Below are 18,845 nucleotides of genomic sequence, written 5' to 3'. Positions count from 1 at the left end.
TCCCCAGGCCAGGCCTGCAGCCACCCACCTCTGTATGAACTCCATCACTGATACTTCTTCAATTCGACACAGACATGAATACATGAATACCGCCACACATTGATGCATGCATGACACCACCACACTCTGAACTGATCTAGCAGCACTAATTCAAGCATTCAGGTAGTCTGGAAATAAATGCAGTAATATGGCACTGTTAAAGCACGCTCAGTAGATGCTTTTCATCATATACTTTACTATGAAGACAATCATAACATCAGCTTTTTGTCCAGTATTAGCCCGGAAAGTGACATCACTACAGCATTTCATAAAATACAGTACTGTCCTGTATACCCACGTCCTTACAACAGATAAATAAAACTACAGCCTACATGCAAAATATCTGAAAAACTTGTAAATGTGTTTTTTTAATTAACACAGTTATATTAAGTGATTTTTTGTGAATATTTAAAGGGAAATACTAGATATGCATCATAGTGGAAAATGTTAACATTTATTTAAAACATAACTTTTACAGCTTTTTACCTATAGGTGATTATTAAAAAGTAAGAATAATAAAATAAAAATGTTACTTATTAATCAGGTGACAAATGTTGATTAATAAATAGCCTAAATCAGAGGTGGGCAATTCATTTTAAGGTTATAATAAAATAAAATAAATACTGGGCAGAACTGAGTTCAAGTCATTTGTATCTTTACTGGCTTCATTAAATTACAGTTTTTTCCCATTTTTTGTACTTTACTGCACGGAGAGTCCTGATTTCTGAATACTCTAAATCCCAGGACTGCACTCTTCTGACAAGAGACCTCTGATGTTGTGCGAGGAATCTGCAGGAGCCACTCTTCCAATTTCAGGGTTACAGCTTCTTACAGCTCCTCTTACCACTATGACTACTTTGGACTTTACCTCCACATCTGCTCCAGTTGTTCCTTCAGCTTCTGGTAGTTCTCTGTCTCCTTGTGCTCCTTCCTGATGTTGCTGTCTGCTGGGATTACCACAGCCATCACTATGTCTGATTGGTTGACCCGCAGCTGCTTGTCGGTCTGGAACTCAGAAGTCTCACAGGAAACTTAGGACCTTGCTGTTCTTCTTCTCTTCCATATGCAACACAGATGTTCCAGTACACTATCACAGCCACTTGGTTATGTCTCTCAGGGTATGCAGTCCAAGCTTGTATCTTGCATCCTGTTACTATGTGTTGGATAGTCTCTGGGGCGCCTTTGCACAGTCTGCAGTTTGGGTTCTGTCAGCTGTGGTAGAGTCCTGTCCTTTATGGTGCTTAGGACCTGTTCATGTGCTGCCATGATCTGAGCCTCTGTGCTATCCTGTAAGTCATCTTTTTCTAGCCGCTGGTAGGATTTCTGATGTTAGCTCCTTCTAATATATATATGAGCATCTCTGTCCAGTGGGGTGCAGTCCCAGGAGTACCTAAGATACTGTGCAGGACCCTCAGACTCCCAGGCCTCTGGAGAAGACCTGGGCCTAAGGAGTAGATGAATCAAACCCGTCAGGAGGATCGGCACTATAGTTAGAGATTGTCACTTTAGTCAAATTTGTAAGGATACATCACATTTATCAGTCAGTGCAAAAAATTATGCTAAAATGTCAGACTGGCATTAAGTGGCACACTGCACTGGGATGTTGGAGTGATGGCTACAAATGGCCTCTGTACTCCCACGGCATTAGCAAGTCTACACTTCTTTGGTGTCTTCATGATACACTAAGATACGAGAAAATCTCCTTTTTCTTTCTTTTTTTCCATTTTTTAATTACATATTTACGATTATCAGCGACTCATTGCTCTTTTTAAGCAAAGTTTCCCAGCTGCAGTTAACAACTACACACCTCACAGTAAAACGACTGAAGAAGATGATTGTGGGCCACTGGACGCAAAAATAATGTTTATTTGTTTTTAAAAATTCAAATATCACAGGAGAGGTGCAAAAAACACGCACTATTTGCCTATCATATGATTTGCATTCAAATCACTCGTGTCGCACTATCACCTTTGCCTCTGACATTTCCACAGACCTGTCTGAGTGTGTTTTTGTTTCTGCAGGATGTGCAGCAGCTGCATCCCACGCTGATAAAACTTTTGTATTTCAGACGAGATGCAAAGTTACTTCCTACAAAGGCTTCTCAAACCGCTTCACCGCCAAGATCCGCGCATATTCAGCCCGACCTATAACTGACTGCTTTCGAAAGGAAATCACCAGAATCGTCGAGCGGTCGTTAATAAACGGGAGCCTGCTGGATGCAGTTTGAGAGTTTTGTAAAGATTGCAGATGAAGTTGCTCGTATTTAAGCCGACACATACAGGAAACGAGACAAAGAGCGCCTCTGATACAGAACTGAAACCTGCGCCGATGAAGGTAAGGCTGCTTTTCGGTTATCAGCATTGATTGAGCTCTAAAGGCAGCATGTAGTCGCTTCGCTGTAGCTGGATGGAGAAAATCTTACTCCGTCTTATTATCGAGAACATAGCATCCAACGGCTCCTGTGTGCTGTATTTTAAAGTAAGTAAATAATTATTCTTAATTAGTATAATCATATATATTTAATGGTTTACACCTCATCGATAATCTAGACTAGTCTTATCTAGACTACACTTGGTTTCCCTTACATATTAAAGTAAATTACGACTTTTAATGAATAATGACTGCTTTTACTTTGAAGGGATTTAGAGTGAACTGTCAGTTAGTCATACTGAAGGCAACTAGAAGCCACCTTGTATCATTTTCTATTATCCGTATGTTTATATGTTGTTTGCTCTGGTAAATGCGCTTCATGAGCATTTAACCATAACATACCAAATTTTTATGAATATTTATCTGTACATGTTTTATATTGTGTCTGTTATCTTGTCTCCAGCTGTCCTGGAGGTACAATATTTCATCTGAACTGTTTGTCTGACTTTGATGAGCTTTAAGCAGTATAGTCTCTGAACTTAATGTCATAGCTAGATTGATTTGCGTGTAGCCACCTCATTTTTACTGCAATATTAAGTATAATCTATGCACAGATGTCTTAGAAACACTACTGATAAGGAAGCGGCTGTTAATATCCCTATGCAAAAATGGCTCAATTTTAATGAGAAGGGATACTCACTGAAAATCCTGAATACAACTGACTTTAGAGTAAAATGTGTTCATTCTCCTAAAGTAAACATTAAAGCCTAAAACTATGTTGCTGCTTCAGTGTTTCATCCCCGGCTCTTTCGTTGCACCTTGGCAGCTTTGACAGAGCCATGTCCCCCGGGTGTCCTGTGAACTGAGGCGATGGAGAGCTCGTCCTCCACAGTGAGGCGGCGAGCCTGGATCAACAGCAGCCGTCAGTGGGTCACTTTTGAAGACCCTGAAGGGCCTCTGTGCCCGCTCCCATCTGCCTCAATAGCGGACGATGATGTGTTCTCTGATGGTAAGAGCAGATTCTGGAACGTGGGAGGGATCATCCTCCATGGTGGTTTATTATTAACTATCTTCAGCATACATCAAGTGATCAGCTGAACTTGAAGATACCTAAGTAGCTGGATACTCCATTTATTGGATAAAGAGTAAATAGTAGGTTAAAAATATATTTGTTGTGACAAATAGCAAAAATAACAGGAGTACATGATAACAAGCGTCTAACTGTCAGTTTATAAAAGCACGATGAACGTGTTCCTTCAGTGGGGATCAGTCATAATCTTAAGTGTGATTTCCACAGGATGCCTTACGGGAAAGATTGAGAACTGGCTTCTCGGTTGTGGGTAAGTCATCTTGTTTTACTGCTTGTTTTTCTTGTAAGATGATATTTTAAGCACTGAAGGACAAGTTGTCAGTCACTGGAAACTGGTTAACAAAGAGCGGCGTGTAGCAAGTGGAAACTCTCTGAAGTCAGGTGTTCCAGGAAGACGCTGCAGCAAGGCAGCCGCAGTATTGTTTTTCACCAAAGTCAACTTTGATGATGACTTATTATTGTTCCATTGGAAAAAAATAATTTTAAAATGAAACTTTAAAACTATAAAACCGATGCTCCGAACTGACCTTTTGCTGTCTTGGGAACACTTGTTTGCAGAAGATCAACCAGTGTTAAGTGTCACAGAAGATACCTGTTACTGAGTATGATTAAAATACGTGGCCAGAATACATGGTATCAACATATAGATGTCTTCAGCCGTAAGAATTTTTCATCACACACAAACTAAACCTCACAAACAACTTCTGCTGCTTCACTCTTTGTAATATTTCCTTATGGGAGCGAAAATTATATAACTAGAAGGAAATAATCATTTCATCAAAATGCTGCAAGGAACACAGACAGATTAGTTCACATTACGTCAGTTATCAAGAAGGAAGTTGCATTTTAGTGGTCAATGAGTTACTGCATAGTCTGCGTTTTCACTGAAATGGCCTGTAACACCAGAAAAGAGTACAGTAAAACAAATAGGAGAGAATAACCAGACTAGTTTGAAGGAGTTATTACATCTACAAGAGGAAGTTGACAGATTCCAACAGTAAGTTGATTGAAGAAGCAGCTCTCACGAGCTCCGGCAGTATCGTGCTGCAGATGAACCTATCTATGCAAACTTAATGACTCGTTTGATAAAAGCATGACACTGATTGGATCTCACAGTGCGTGTGTTCATGCTTTAAATATTGGAATGTTTTACAGGTCAGACGCCTGCTCAGAGAACAGCGGTCAGCTGAGTTTTGGTGAGTAGGAGCTGAAACAAACCTCATCGTTAAAATATATTTGCATGCAGTATTATGTTTCATAATACTGCATACTGATACTTTTATCAGGGTTTCAGATTCTGATGTTATCAAATGTTTCTGTTGTCGATGTTCCTAATTTGAGCAGTTTTTCATTCAAATGAGTTACGAACCGCAAGGAGCATATTATGTTTAACTAGTACATGTGACAGCATTGTTTGGTCTGTGATTTTAGCCCGTTGTTAGATGGATGGTAGGCAACCTGATGACGCCATGATAGCTGATATAGATAAGAACCTTCAGAGGCCAAAGATAAACCTGTGTGTCAATTTTGGTTGCTCAGCTCCTAATTACGTACGAGTTTGCAGGACAACAGGATGTTTTGTGTGTCATAGTACGATAAGGAACTAAAGCTGTCAAAAAATTGTGGTGCAGTAAAAAGTCAAATTTTTTACTCCTTTTGAAATGCAGTAGGCAATTTTAAGTTTTAATCTGCACAAAAAGGAAACGGTGAGGTAAAATAAAAGTTCCTCATATTTGCTACATTCATAATAATGTACATGGAGGAAGTCTACATTACAGTTTTTTTTTAAATTTTAAAAGTATTTCTCATCTCATGATTCATATCTGTGACTTTCTCCTGTCTTCAGAGTCTGTGCTCCAAGCTGGTAACTTTGCTGATGACCTAAAACTTGGAGCAGATGGTAAGCATACGCTGTATATGTTCATGCGTGGGCAGACAAATCTACATGACTGCATGCATACTTAGTGTTTTCCTAAAGGAATTTTAGGAATTACATTGATTTTTGCCTGGGGTTAGCTCTCTGTGTCAGCTCCCTAGTACAAAGAGTGTGCGATGTGCCACTGAGCCGGTGTGAGAATAGCAAAGGAGTGTTTCTGGATAATTCACATTGATTGACTGGAGGGGTCATAGGTCCTGCCCCTTGCTCTCTCTGCTAACTCTTCTAATTCAAACTGAGTATTTGTCTTCACGTGAATGCATCTAACATATTAATTCCTGTTAAAGGAAAAAGGAAACTGCAGATAATGGCCACCCCAGATATTTCTTGAGAATAGTTTTGCATTAATTTCCTGAAGACTTAGCCATAACCACTACCTTTCTCACATTCATCTGAAGATTAGTCAAGCCCTTAATCTAACCTTTATGTGTTCTCTGTACACACGACGTAATAAATGCTTACCCTTGTAAAAGACTAATAATAGAGCAGAACATATTACTATAGGAGACTTGACTGTGCATCCTGATGTTTTTAAATCTCTGTTGTCAGTGACACACCCAGTGTTGTGCAGTGCCATGAGGACGTTTTTTTAGAAAGCTGGGTTTAGGCTTGAAAGCTATTTTGTTTATAACTCTTATATTATGTCATGAATGGGAACACTTATTTAAACAAAATACAACTTTACATATGTGCAGATTTTTAAGGATCACATGGAGATCATATATGAAAAAACTGTTATATGATTGTTATTGTAGGGGTTACGCCACAACATTAATTATCACCTAGCGGATATTCGGACCCTGGAACAATCAGCTTAGTGGATTGTAAGCAAAGGTCACAGGTTTTAAGACTTGTTGCATAGACTGAACAAGGGGTCTGAAACATTCTTCAGATATTTTGGCCTATTTTTTCAGCAGTTTTTCATCAGTTGCTACAGATTTGCTGGTTGTAAATCTGTGATACAAATCTTCTGTTTCACTAAAACACAAAGTTGCTATTATTGGATTGAGATATGGTAACTGTGGAGACTTGTCTGCCCCCAACAACCATGTTACATTCAAAATCACGTAAATCATCCCCATTCTGCTCAGTTTGAACTGCAGCAGGTTGTTTTGACCATATCCACATGCCTAAATTTATGGAGTTGCTTATATGCGATTGACTGATAAGTCAATTCGATTGTGTACCTAACAAAATTCCTTCTAATATTAAACAGATAATTCAACAAAAATACCAAAAACTAACTCACATATTTTCCATGTCTCTTACTAAAATATTGTTTCACATAACTGAAGTCAAACAGTGTTCAAAGTACAAAGTTGTTAAAGGTTTAAGCTGTCAAACAAAGAAAGCTCACTCTTCATTTACACAGCCATTAATTAACAGAAGTTATTAATCTGTTGTTGCTTGATTGTCCCTTTGCAGGAAGCATTGCATTAAATGAAGGAAGAGTAGCGCCGAAGGGGATTTTCTACATTTACTCACATCATAGAAATATATCTGCAACTTTATATCCTCTGTAGCGTTTTGTCTGTCCTGATAAGTGAATTTCTTCCTTGAGCAACCCTGTGGTATTGTGCCTGGGGAAGCTGTCGAAACTAGAAGTGTTGTAATTTATTTTAACATGGCTTCCTTGTTTCAGCTTCTGTGGTAGAAGGTGGAGATGTTACACCTGAGCCTGGGTGAGTAGTCAGCATGTAAGCATGTAGTTATGGCAGTAGCAGTAAAACAGGAAACAACAAATATTTAGTAAAGAACTGGTAGTCATAGGCATATAGCATAGGTGATCTTTACACTATACTAAAGGCATTTCTCATTTAATAATTCAGTTGTAATAGATGAAGCTTGCTGTGTGATTGTAGTCCATCATGTGACTTTATAATTTTACAAAATCAGTGCTAAAGAAACTTAAATAAATGATCTAATGTTATTTATTTATAATTTTGTTTCACTGTGTGGTGACCAAGAAGCTTGGCGCGACAGCCGTCCTTCAGACAAAAGAGCAGGCTCACCAGGTCAGTGAGCAACTCTTCCACACGTCAGATTAAACAGAAAACACATAAATAAAGGCTTTAACATCCGGGTTGGATGCAGTCTAACATCTGACACGTCTTATGTTCAGCACCCCACGTCAAGGACTATGTTTGCCATCAATGAACTTGGGCCACAGCATAACTTCCAGCTGCTTCTCCGCCTCAACCTGGAAAAGTACATCGACGTGAGTCTTTTAAAGGATTTATTATTCGCCAAATTTTCAAAAATGGTTTTCAGATGACATGGTATACACTATTTCTAACATATTATTCACTATAGTGGTTGCATCTTTGATGGCTTTGTAAAACATTAGCTGTAATACAACATTTTCTCTCCTTTTTTCTTACACTAGTATATCAGATGTCCTCGAGTTGTGTTCAGAGGATGCAGAGGAGACTTTGTATGAGCTGGGTTTTGGCTGTGAGGAGCCACAGGTTACTGTTCGCATCCCTCCTCGCTTCTTCACCTTTCCTTCTCAGGCTCAGGGCATCAACTTCCGACTCTTCCTAGACTCACAGATACGGCGGATAAGAGAAGAAGACCCCAGCCTCTCTCTTGCTAGTAAGACTATCTAGTTGTAGTTCTTCTGTAGGTTATCTTGCTTTGACTTCTGTAGCTGTAATCTGTATATGATTTGATCTGTGATAAGGTAAATTATATCCATTTATATAAGTCTCTTTATTCCCATAGGTCGTTTCAGACAGGTTCAAGTGCTGACAGCAATGGCCAACGCTTTCTATTCCCTGTACTCCCACGTGTCCCGCACTCCTCTCCAGAAACTGTCCACACCGGAGTTTACCTTCTCTTCCCCTGTGCAGAGGATCGAACGATTCAGAAGCAGCATTCGAAGTGAGCCACGCTCTCCGGTGGAGAGGCTGAAGGACACTGTCAATAAGATGTGTCTCTACACGGGCTCTCCCCGGGGGTCTGACTCCACCTCTCCACAGCCTTCACCCAGGAAAAGGTCCAGCCTCCCAGAAGTTGTGGATATAGTGTGGAAAAACAAGAGTGGAGTTAACAAGAAGCTGGATTTGGAGGAATGTAATAGCAATAATTCAGCTATGGATGTTAACCAGATCGCAGACGGTGAAAATGGGCTGGAAACTCAACAGTCAACGATGGACAGGGAGATTCTCGAGGACAGAAATAAAACCTGTGAAACGGAAATGGGGGATGATAATAAGCAGCCAAAGGATGTTGACTCTGGTGAAAATGACTCCATGACTCAGAGTGTAAGAACATCTGTTGCGTCATCATTATCAGAAGAAACTGTCATAGAAACCAACTCCGAATCACTTTCCTGTCAGCCAGAGCCAGACTCATGTTTGACACAAAGTAACAAAAGGACAGCTGAACTAAAGCCTGTTGCCAAGGTTACATACGATTTAATTTGCCCCCAGATAGTCGAGAGTGTACACCGGGCACCTTTTTGCAGTCAAAGGACACACAGTCCAGACAGTTTGACTCCCTCAGAGAGAGAAAGCACAGATAAATCCTGTTCTATATCACACAAAGTCAGTCTACAAGCCTCTGTGACAAAGTCTAACCTGAATCCACACACAGACGACGTTGCCTCTTCAGGTGAGGCCACGCGGGGGGATGCATCTAGATCACTTCCTGTCTCGGAACCCAGTGGTAACACTCATTACTGCATAACTGTGACTGGCTGGGAAGGCGATGATGTGCCTTGTTCTTCTTTGAAAACATCAGATTCCAGTCATGCTTCGCATGGTTTATATGGTGAGAAAAAGTCTCCTTCAGAGAAGCAAGGACAGTATCTTTATCCTCTGATGCATCAGAGCCTGGGCAAGCTCTCCAGTAACCTTCAGCAGGTTAATTCCTTTGAGCTGGAAGAGGTACAGTAGTTTTACAATAGGCTTCATGTTGCTTGTTATCTCAGCACTACCATTTGAAAAGAGTGTAACAATGCTTGGCTGACTTTCATTAAACGAAAGCAAACTGAGTACATCGCAAACTGATTCAGTAAACATCCTCCAAAGAGGCTCAAGTTATCATAATCATGCTAGAACATGATGAAAAGGGTATAAATGGATATAACAAAATGATAAAATAATTACTCAAAAGCAATCTCACCTTCAAATATTCCATATGTTCTTTCCTCCTCTGATAATGTTTGGTATTGGCTATGAGCCATTTATGAATCATAATACGTGGGTGTTTTGTGTTGCTCACTTTGACCCAGAATACAGCCTACATTAGGAATATGTCTTGTGCTTACATTTTTTCTCTTTCAAAAGGATTTTGATCATTGATTTTTGTTTGTTATGTAAAAAAAACAACAAACAGGCTAAATAACGATGTTATTTATCAGAAGTATTGAAAACCTAACCAAATGATACAAAAGAGGCTCTTATGTTCACTTATATTTGGCTTCAAACACTGTATAGTGATAGACATCCATGATGCAATGACTTGTTCAGCTCTTGCTGTGTGTAATTGTTCATGAAATTATTTTTAAACAGTTATTAAACAGGCATTCCCTTTGTCGTTTTAGGTGCATAGTGCAGGAGAAGAAGACTTGGGACAGTCAGAAAGTCCAAGAACTACAACCTCACCATTTTCAAAAGACCATCAATACAAAGGTACCCTGTGTGCTTACATCTCATTTGAGGAACTTGACTTTTATTTTGTGAACACAGTTTATGGGAATTTGACTTGTTGCAGTTTTAAAATAGCTGTTTGCAGTTAGCAGTGGTCATAAAATTGCTGACGAAAAAAAAAAAGATGCACACAGTTATAACAGTTAAATGTGTGAAGTCAAAGGGTGTTGCCATGTAACACTGCTCAGCTACATGTGAATAAACTTTGAGCTTATCGTAGGTCTTGTATTGAGGTCAAATGAGGAACTGAGTAATTCGGGCAAACCCAGGTATAAAAATATACACTGCTAGTGCTGGGTTGGACCCCCTTTTGCCTTGAGAACTGCCTTAATTCTTCACAGATTCAGTAAGGTGCTGAAAGTCTGCCTCAGACATTTTGTCTATATTGAAATGACAGTACTGCGCACATCTGTGATGGGAATCTCCCATTCAAGGTACAATGGGGGGCGATCGTGGCTCAAGAGTTAGGAGTTTGCCTTCTAATCGGAAGGTTGCCGGTTCGAGCCCTGGCTTGGACAGCTTCGGTCATTGTGTCCTTGGGCAAGACACTTCACCCGTTGCCTACTGGTGGTGGTCAGAGGGCCCGGTGGCGCCAGTGTCCGGCAGCCTCGCCTCTGTCAGTGCGCCCCAGGGTGGCTGTGGCTACAATGTAGCTTGCCATCACCAGTGTGTGAATGGGTGGGTGACTGGATGTGTAAAGCGCTTTGGGGTCCTTAGGGACTAGTAAAGCGCTATACAAATACAGGCCATTTACCATCCCAAAATGCTGTGTTTCACTGAGATCAGGTGTGTGTGGAGGTCATTTCAGTACAGCGAATTGAGCTTTGTGACGTGGTGGTGGAAGCAGCCATCAGTAGATGGGTACGTTGGAGTTATAAAAGGATTGTCAGGAGCAAACAATGCTTAGTTCATACTAAGGGGCCCAAAGTGTGCCAAGAAAATATCACCCACACCATTACACCACCACAGGTCTAAACCACTGATGCAAGGCAGGATGGAGCCGTGGTTTCATGTTGTTTACATCAGAATCTGACCACACCATAGGACGGCTCAGTGCTTCAATGTCCAATGTGTTGTGTGTTCAGAGATGCTCTTCTGCAAGGCTTGGTTGTAACGAGTTGTCATTTGAGTTACTGCTGACTTTATGTCAGCCCAAAGCAGTCTAGCTATTCTCTGACATCCATAAGGAATTTTTCACCCAGATAATTGCTGCTCACTGGTTTTTTTTGCACCATTCTCTATAAACCTTAGAAATGCAAAGAGCAGCCCATCTGGCACCAACAACTACGCCACGCTCCATGTCACTTAATCTAAATCGCCTTTCTTTCCCATTCTGATGCTCAGTTTGAACTTCACTAGGTCATCTTGATCATGTCTGAACATGAACATGCCTGACTTGCAGCCATGTGATTAGTCGATTAGATAATTGTGTTAATGAGTGGTCGTACCTGCTAATGTGGCTGGTGCGTGTATGTTTGAGCATGAATATGAATTCAGCATCACATGAGAGCTTGACAGATGTGTACACAAGTAGCTCTGCAGGTGTGCGTTTCTGTGCCTATTTAGGTCAGTGTGCTGCTGCACTTGTGCTGCACTTCCCAGAGTTTGGAGAGGATATCTGACTGTGTTTGCGCCCTCGTATAGGTGAAGTGGTCCGCGGTGACAGTATGCAGTCGGACAGCAGCGGCTACGCGGACGAAGAAGTCAGCCCCTCATCAGACAGACACAGCAGATGACAGAAAGCTCATGCCAACAGCATGTACGGCAGTGCTTGCCTTCACTGAATCAGAGTTTGTGAAACTCTGGCGAGGACTTTCTATCAAAATAAAATCATCGTACTGTAAGACTTGCTCATTTCACGATTTTAGAGTTTTTTTCCAGTGAGAATATTTTTGAACAAAGTATTAAGTTTTTCCATTGTGCTCATATTTAACAGAGATTATTGTATTGTTAATAAGTAGACAGTGGAAAATATTTTATTTAAATTGCAATCTAGTCATAATACAGGTGAAAGGCTGCATTCCTGTGGAGCTAACATTTTACTTCCATTTATTGTTTTTGTATCACAGCAGAGGAGTATTACAAGTTTAATTTCAGCATCACCATTAGTTTCATGCACCTTGAATTCAATGTCAGCGTGAATAAAATCCATCCTGCATTGAGCGACAGATGTTTTCTTGAGTAGTGCAAAAAATTCTTTTATTAAATGACTTCACAGGATTTTACCAACTAACAGCTACAGTAAGGCAAGGTGAAGTGACACAACAGGCAGTTACAGAGCATACTCTGGAAGCCAGTCATCAGCTTTTATGTGGAAACTTATCAGTCACATCAACAGAAAAACATAGGAAAATGAAGGGCATTGTTTTAATACTTTTGGAAGTCCACATGACATGATGGCTTTGTCTGGTCTGTGATGTTGAAAGCTTAACACACGAGAATGAGTTTAATGTTGAGAAGAACAAACATTTACTATAAAACTCACTGTACCGCTTCCTTTTTCTGCCAACACATAGCCGTGTCTTTATCTCAGCAGAAATGAATTTGCAAACTTCTTAACGTAAAGCGTGAGAAATTAGACTGTGACACATCATGAAACTACATGAGGGCAATTCATAACGGAGTTTCCAAAATATTATAAATAATTTTTTATATAACATGGCCAAACATTCAGAGCACAGTGCAGCAGAGACAGTCAGCTTTAATTTGGGGGTTTTAAATGTAAGAGCCTCTAACACTGTTTTGGGGGTTGCTTAGCTTTGTTTGTGTGTAAACTGTTTGGAAAGTTATAAAAGGTTTGCCTACATGCCAAAAGTAGTCATTCTGAAACATAATAGTTTTCTGACTAATCTATGTCACTACGTAACACACTGATGTAACGCCAGCACGGAGGCTAGTTTGGCACATCATCAGTAAATGAGAAGCTGCCTTTGCTGAATCTTATAGTAAAACTATTTCACCCCTCTGAAGAACTGAAGACCCAGTGACATGCTTTTATTTCCATGGAAACAGGATACAGCAATGTGAAACATTTCATTAAATAAAACAATTTTCAACTCCCTAATTTAACACCAAAGTTACCTTAAAAAAGCCCACAAAATTAAAAACATTATCGTAAAGACACTGGGATTTCAGATACCACTGTATCAGTTCAACTGACCAATCAGAACAGAGGGGTGGGGGGTCTATTGTAAAGGCCGCACAATAATAGAAGTGGACTGTTTCAGAGAGAGGGTGACAAAAGGTGTAGCCACAAATAATGTGTTTATTAAACATTAAATCATATAAACCTACTCTAACAGACCCAAACAAAGAACAAGCATGTAAATGAGCACAACAGGGGGACTATTTTCATACTAAAACCAACATTTTTCAACACTTGTGTGTAAAATGGTCAATCTTCAAGATGATTGTCCTATGACAATAACTCAGCAGTCTCTTTTTCTTAATTTGTCTTCAAGTCTGGGCTCTTTTTAGGTCCGTGCATGAAAACCGGGATTTAACAAAGCAGCAGTGAACGGATGACTCCACTCCATTTTCTTCAGACCCCTTTCACGCCCTGGTCATTTCATGGCATCAGAATTTTATCTCGAGTTATTTGCAACGTTGAGTTTACCACGATAGCACCATTTATAAATTCAGATGAAAACAAATAGGGTGATATAAAAAAAGTAAAAATACATAATTAGTGATAAATATTGTAAATGTCAAGTGATTTTTTGGGGGGCAACTAAATCTTCATTGGCATCATCAATAGGACTTTTAAAAAAATCTTGGGGCATAAAGAGTCTTCATTTCTAAATTTGAGGTAATTCATGTTATTTGAGTTCATCACAAAAGTGCCTCCGTCATCCAAAGTAGAAATTTATGATGGCATTTTGTAGTGGTGAGTTCAAGTCTGTGAGGGAGGGGGAGGGGGGGCTGACACGCTCGTCATTTCCCTCCTGCCATGATTTTGAGGTACTGCAGTGCATTGTGGGCTGCGTTGGCTCGGGCACCGTCTGTGTTTGGGGCGAAGCCGTGACACACGGTGATTGGCTGCGTGGAGAGCTCCACTAGACACTGACACAGGCCGCTGAGACTGCGCTCCTCTGAGAACAGAAGGAACAAAATACAAAATCACGAGAGCTTCATTTTTATTATAAAATAGATATTTACGAGATTACTGCTACTTTTTAAATAATATCATAACATATGTATGGTGTACTTCAGGATGAAAGATTTGACAGCTAACATTGTTATTAATACTGTACATCTGATTCAATGTACCGTTATTTTATATAGGCACATTAATAATATGATCAAAACTACTGTAACTAAAACATGTATTAGAATATAGTTTCACTCTGTCCTCTGCAACTATTAGAATATAGTAATAACTAGCCTCATCTACTGCATATATTAAGAAAAACTAACACTTTTGTCACGATTTCATAGATCATATAGTTTGTAGAGGACAAAATAACGGCCGTGACAGGTTTTAATACTACAAAAAAAGAAAAAAAAAGAATGTGTGCTAATTACACAAATAAATCGAGCAGAGATAACAAACAATAATAATTCGAATCATAAATGTAAAGCTGCTGCGTTAAACTCTGTTGTTTTGGTGAAGAGCTGTCCACATTAAAAAAATGGTTCTACATAAAACCAAGATAACAAGCAGCTGCAGGCTACTTCCTCAATATCTGGTGACAGTAATAACGACCACAACACAGCTTGCCTTTTGTTTCTTGGCATGACATCAAAATCTACCCTTTATCCTCTGCAAATAGTGTGTGCAGATGGTGCAAACCAGATGTGAAAGCAGTAAGAGGCTTTCACAACCTAACAAGTTTGATCTTAAGCAGCACAGTGAAAGCTCCACTGAATTACCATATTTAACAGATACTAACAAAAATGCAGCTCTTCCTGTCATCAGGCCCATCAGCAGTGGCTCTTTACGCTTTGAATACCATCCTCCTTTTAATGAGAATGCAAGAACGCAAGAGAGAAGTGTGACAGGTACGCTCTGTGAACTCACCTAGGTCCAGGTAGCTGACATCAAAGCGCTGCTCCAGAGACAGTTCACTGAGCAAAGAGCAGAAGTTGGAATCAGAGGGCATGCCCAGAGGGTGGCTGCGGAGTTGGAGGATCTTCTCACCGGCAGAGTTGCGCAGAGAATCCCACGTGCAGCTGAAGCCTTTACTTTTACCCGACTCCGCTCTGCTGCCCATGTTCTGTGCATGCAGGAATTAATGGACAATGTCATTATGTGCCATAACCCAGAGATAGAAGAGTAACAACAGGGCATATGAATCAGAGATTATGCTAAATTAATAATGCTTCAGAAAAAACAGAAAAATAAAATTTAAAAAAATATTTTGTTACTACGTAGAAGTGAAGTAAACTCTAATTCCTCTAATGATGCTTAATAAACATTTGTCAGTTAGTGTAGCAGTGTTTGATTCCCACCATAGTAAATGTATCATCTTCTGCATCAGCATCATTGCTGGTCCTCATATCTACGGGGACATCATGTATGCGTGACAACATCTTAGCTGCTGCGTTTCTCTTGGCTAGCTTCTTAGATGTACCGCTTCCTGGTGAGGAAGAGGAGATTGCATCAGAAACCAAAGGATGTGCTTGATATCTCTGAAGTTTTCATGCTTTAAGAGAGTAAGTCAAGGAAAGTCACAAACTGGTTGACCAGTGTGAAAGGCGTAACAATAGATATATGATTTTGCTCAGTTTTATTAAGCTGTTTTCTATCAAAAATATTTAATTAGTGAACACACACCACCCACACACAAAATTGTGTTTTCATGTCTTTGTGGGGACATCTAATTGACATCATGCTTTTCCTAGCAGCTTACCTTAACCATTAAAAATGAATGCCTAACCCCAACTAACCAAACTGTAACCCTGACACTAAAACCACATTTTGAGTCTCAAAAATGCCCGCAAACTCGTGGATCAGGCATTTTGTCCCCACAAAGATATGTAAACATGGTACACACACACGCGCACGCAGGCTGAGAGATTGAAACAAAGCCACGTACCGATTTCTACAAATCTCTCCACTCTGCAGGTCATGGTGAACTCTTTGCGATGTGCTGGACCAGACTCTTGAGTGACTGTGTACTCTGGCAAACGCCATCCTTTCTGCACCACCAGCTCCTGGCAGAACAAAGTAAAAAAGAAACCAAAAGTTGGAAAATTTATAAGCCGCAGAAATAATGACAGCAAAATGAAACCTTGGTAGCTGTCTGCGTTTATTTACCTGCAGAGCCCCTACAGGGTTGCATTCAGACTGCTGTGAAGTGCCTGTGGTCTTCATCTCTGACTGGGCACTACACAGATGTTGAGAAAAAAACAAAAAGGTAACAATGAAACCACACAAACCTCTATCTTACTTTTGTTAAGTGTTGAAATGCTCTTCTTAACATTCAGGCTGGCCTGCTTATTGGATGTTTAAAAAAATTAAACAGAAAAACTGACCCATCTGCATCAGTAGACACATCAACCCCAATAAACCCGTCTACTCCAATACCAACTCCGGCAGGACCTCCGAGGCCTCCCTTTAGCATCTTCAGAGCAGCCTCAGCTGCTTTGTGCTTGGCTGCCTTCTTGCTGGGCCCCTGGCCGGTGCAGCTGATCTCTCCGACGGAGACGCGGAACGTGAAGTTGGGCTGGTGGGCCTGTCCCTCGGCCTTCAGCAGGTCATACACTGGGGTCTTGCCTATCCGCGTTCCATACTCCTGCAGCAGACTGATGGGCGTCTTTCCGGGATTCACAGCCAGCATTTGCTCAATACTACATAAGAGAAAAACCTCGCATGAGACAAACTCTTCAGAAACACCTTTTCATACAAACAAGAAAAATAATTGTATATAGGGTTTAGTATATTGTGTGTAACTTCATAGTTTTACTTTGTTATCTATTATTTATTTTCATTTTCATACCTATATTTATTTTAGTTTTTATTCACTCAAAAATTAAAACAAAAACTATTAGGAGAGTAAAAATCTCACTAAATATTACGGGGAACTATGTTTTTGATACTTTTTCTATATATTTTGAATTCTCTGTCTTCAAAAGTAAAACAAAACACAGGTTCAAACAGAACTTGGACATATTAGAGTTACAGAAACAATTACAGTTACATATATCCATGCTTATATTCACCAATTAAATGAGACTTTAATTCACCTGAAAGTTGACAAAAATGTCAAATAATGTAGACAGAAGAGTAGAATAAAAAACTAAGTAAAAAGAAGAAAAATGCAATGTTTTCAAAGTCTGATCTGTATAAAAATAAATGGCTGCAAAAATGGTCATAAAACATCTGTGTAAAGTTGTGCTTCATTCTCACTGGAGAAACCAAACAGCCACTTCATAAATGGCACAACACAGAAGAGCCACCTCGACAGGACAAGACTCGGCTGCACGTCTGCATCTAAAGGTCAAAGGTCAGTCTTTCAAGGATGTCAATATTCACATTTTGGACAAAAGAAGACAGACGGTTTGAAAGAGGAGTGAACGAAGCCATCTATGTCCACTGTGAAGCATCATCTTTGAACTCTCTGCCACCTATAGTGTAGTTTCCCATGTAACTCACATGATAGGGTGAAGCAAGGTCTCACAATGGGTTCACAAGAAACCTCTGCTGATAATGACCCACACCCTTTTTCACACCTTGGCCCATGTGATGAGCCACATGATCAACAGTTGCTTACAATCTGGGACTTTCCAGCATTTGGTCATAGAACTGACGTAGCTTCTCGGATGAGAGGTAAAACATGTGCTTTAATAATGAAGGGTATCCTTCAGTGTTACTACTAGATAAGCTCTATGGAGCTCAGGTCCTCAGACATGGATAGACTTAGACAAAAAAAAACAACAACAACAACAAAAAAACTTTCTTTAGTGGAGATCTGAATTTCGTGTTTAATGCACGTGCTGTAGATCAATACAGCCATCACTGATCTAATTATAGATTAATAGTCACTTTTCTATCGGAAAGGGGAAGCTTACAAAGTTTTCAGTGTGAGTGTAGCTACTTTATTATCGAAGAGTCTGAATACAGTGTGGAAACGGAGTAAAAGAGCATGGATGTCACCAAAGTCTGCAGACGACCCGATGCCGTCATTCTGGCGTCACAGTTTTGCAACGTGCAGCTGTCAGGAAAAAAAAAATGCTAGCAGTTCGTGTTTACAGCTCTGTTTCTGAAACGCTACTAAAAGCCAGCCTTCTCATCTTGTTTGTTACTGGAGGAGGAGTGTGGTGGACTGACCGGGGGAGCTGTTAGCTTAGCTTTACCTGGAGCACCCGGAGTTTCTCTTCCAGCTGTCCGATGCTGTCTCGTCGTTCATTCCCTATTTCACGCAGACAGAGCCGGTCGGTTTCGGATGGCAGTTCCCCCCCACCAAAACAGACACTTGCTTTCATCAGACGCTGTTTATTGTTTCCCCTTACAGATGATGAGGCGACGGCATAAAGCGAAGCCCCCCCGTCACTGCCGCCCCGACAGACTACAACAGCGGAATCCTCTGGCGCGAGGATATGACGTCAGCGGCTCACTGCGAAACCTCTGTTTTTTTTTAGCACGTTCAACGCTGAGATTTCACGAAACATCTCTTTCTATGGATGGTACAGACAGAAGTATACAACAGGCGTCAATCCAGGTATTTATGCACATCAGAGAGGTCAAAAAGTCAGACATTCTTCTTTCGGCTGTTCCCTGTAGGGGGCGCCAAACAAACCATCTGCTGTAGCA

At 40.3% G+C, this 18,845-nt stretch overlaps 2 protein-coding genes across 5 annotated transcripts; one reads left to right on the top strand and one right to left on the bottom strand.

Annotated features, from left to right (window-relative positions):
* The first annotated feature begins 1,999 nt into the window (after positions 1–1,999).
* On the top strand, positions 2,000–12,253 carry tespa1 (thymocyte expressed, positive selection associated 1). Of its 4 annotated transcripts, none has more exons than XM_039612277.1 (12): positions 2,006–2,373; positions 3,236–3,418; positions 3,707–3,749; positions 4,655–4,695; positions 5,346–5,399; positions 7,078–7,117; positions 7,403–7,450; positions 7,558–7,653; positions 7,822–8,030; positions 8,160–9,325; positions 9,985–10,072; positions 11,735–12,253. In XM_039612277.1, exons 2-12 carry the CDS (start codon positions 3,280–3,282, stop codon positions 11,824–11,826), a joined length of 2,016 nt encoding a protein of 671 aa, XP_039468211.1. In that variant the 5' UTR covers positions 2,006–2,373; positions 3,236–3,279; the 3' UTR covers positions 11,827–12,253. The 4 variants fall into 4 exon arrangements, with proteins under 4 accessions (XP_039468213.1, XP_039468211.1, XP_031596334.2 ...); XM_031740474.2 differs by having other exon boundaries at positions 2,008–2,373; positions 7,406–7,450; XM_039612278.1 differs by lacking the exon at positions 2,006–2,373 and adding an exon at positions 2,383–2,517.
* Positions 12,254–13,059: 806 nt separating this feature from the next.
* Positions 13,060–18,598, bottom strand: tarbp2 (TAR (HIV) RNA binding protein 2). Its single transcript, XM_031740478.2, has 7 exons — positions 18,389–18,598; positions 16,568–16,882; positions 16,350–16,419; positions 16,129–16,246; positions 15,542–15,669; positions 15,111–15,306; positions 13,060–14,181 (listed from the first exon to the last, which is right to left on the bottom strand). The coding sequence occupies exons 1-7, from the start codon at positions 18,439–18,441 to the stop codon at positions 14,024–14,026; spliced, it is 1,038 nt and encodes a 345-aa protein (XP_031596338.1). The 5' UTR covers positions 18,442–18,598; the 3' UTR covers positions 13,060–14,023.
* Positions 18,599–18,845: the final 247 nt, after the last annotated feature.

The sequence above is a fragment of the Oreochromis aureus genome, linkage group 5, assembly GCF_013358895.1.
Source record: "Oreochromis aureus strain Israel breed Guangdong linkage group 5, ZZ_aureus, whole genome shotgun sequence".
Classification (NCBI taxonomy): Eukaryota; Metazoa; Chordata; class Actinopteri; order Cichliformes; family Cichlidae; genus Oreochromis; species Oreochromis aureus.
The sequence above is the reverse complement of the archived record's forward strand: the minus strand, read 5'-3'. Positions and strand labels throughout refer to the sequence as shown.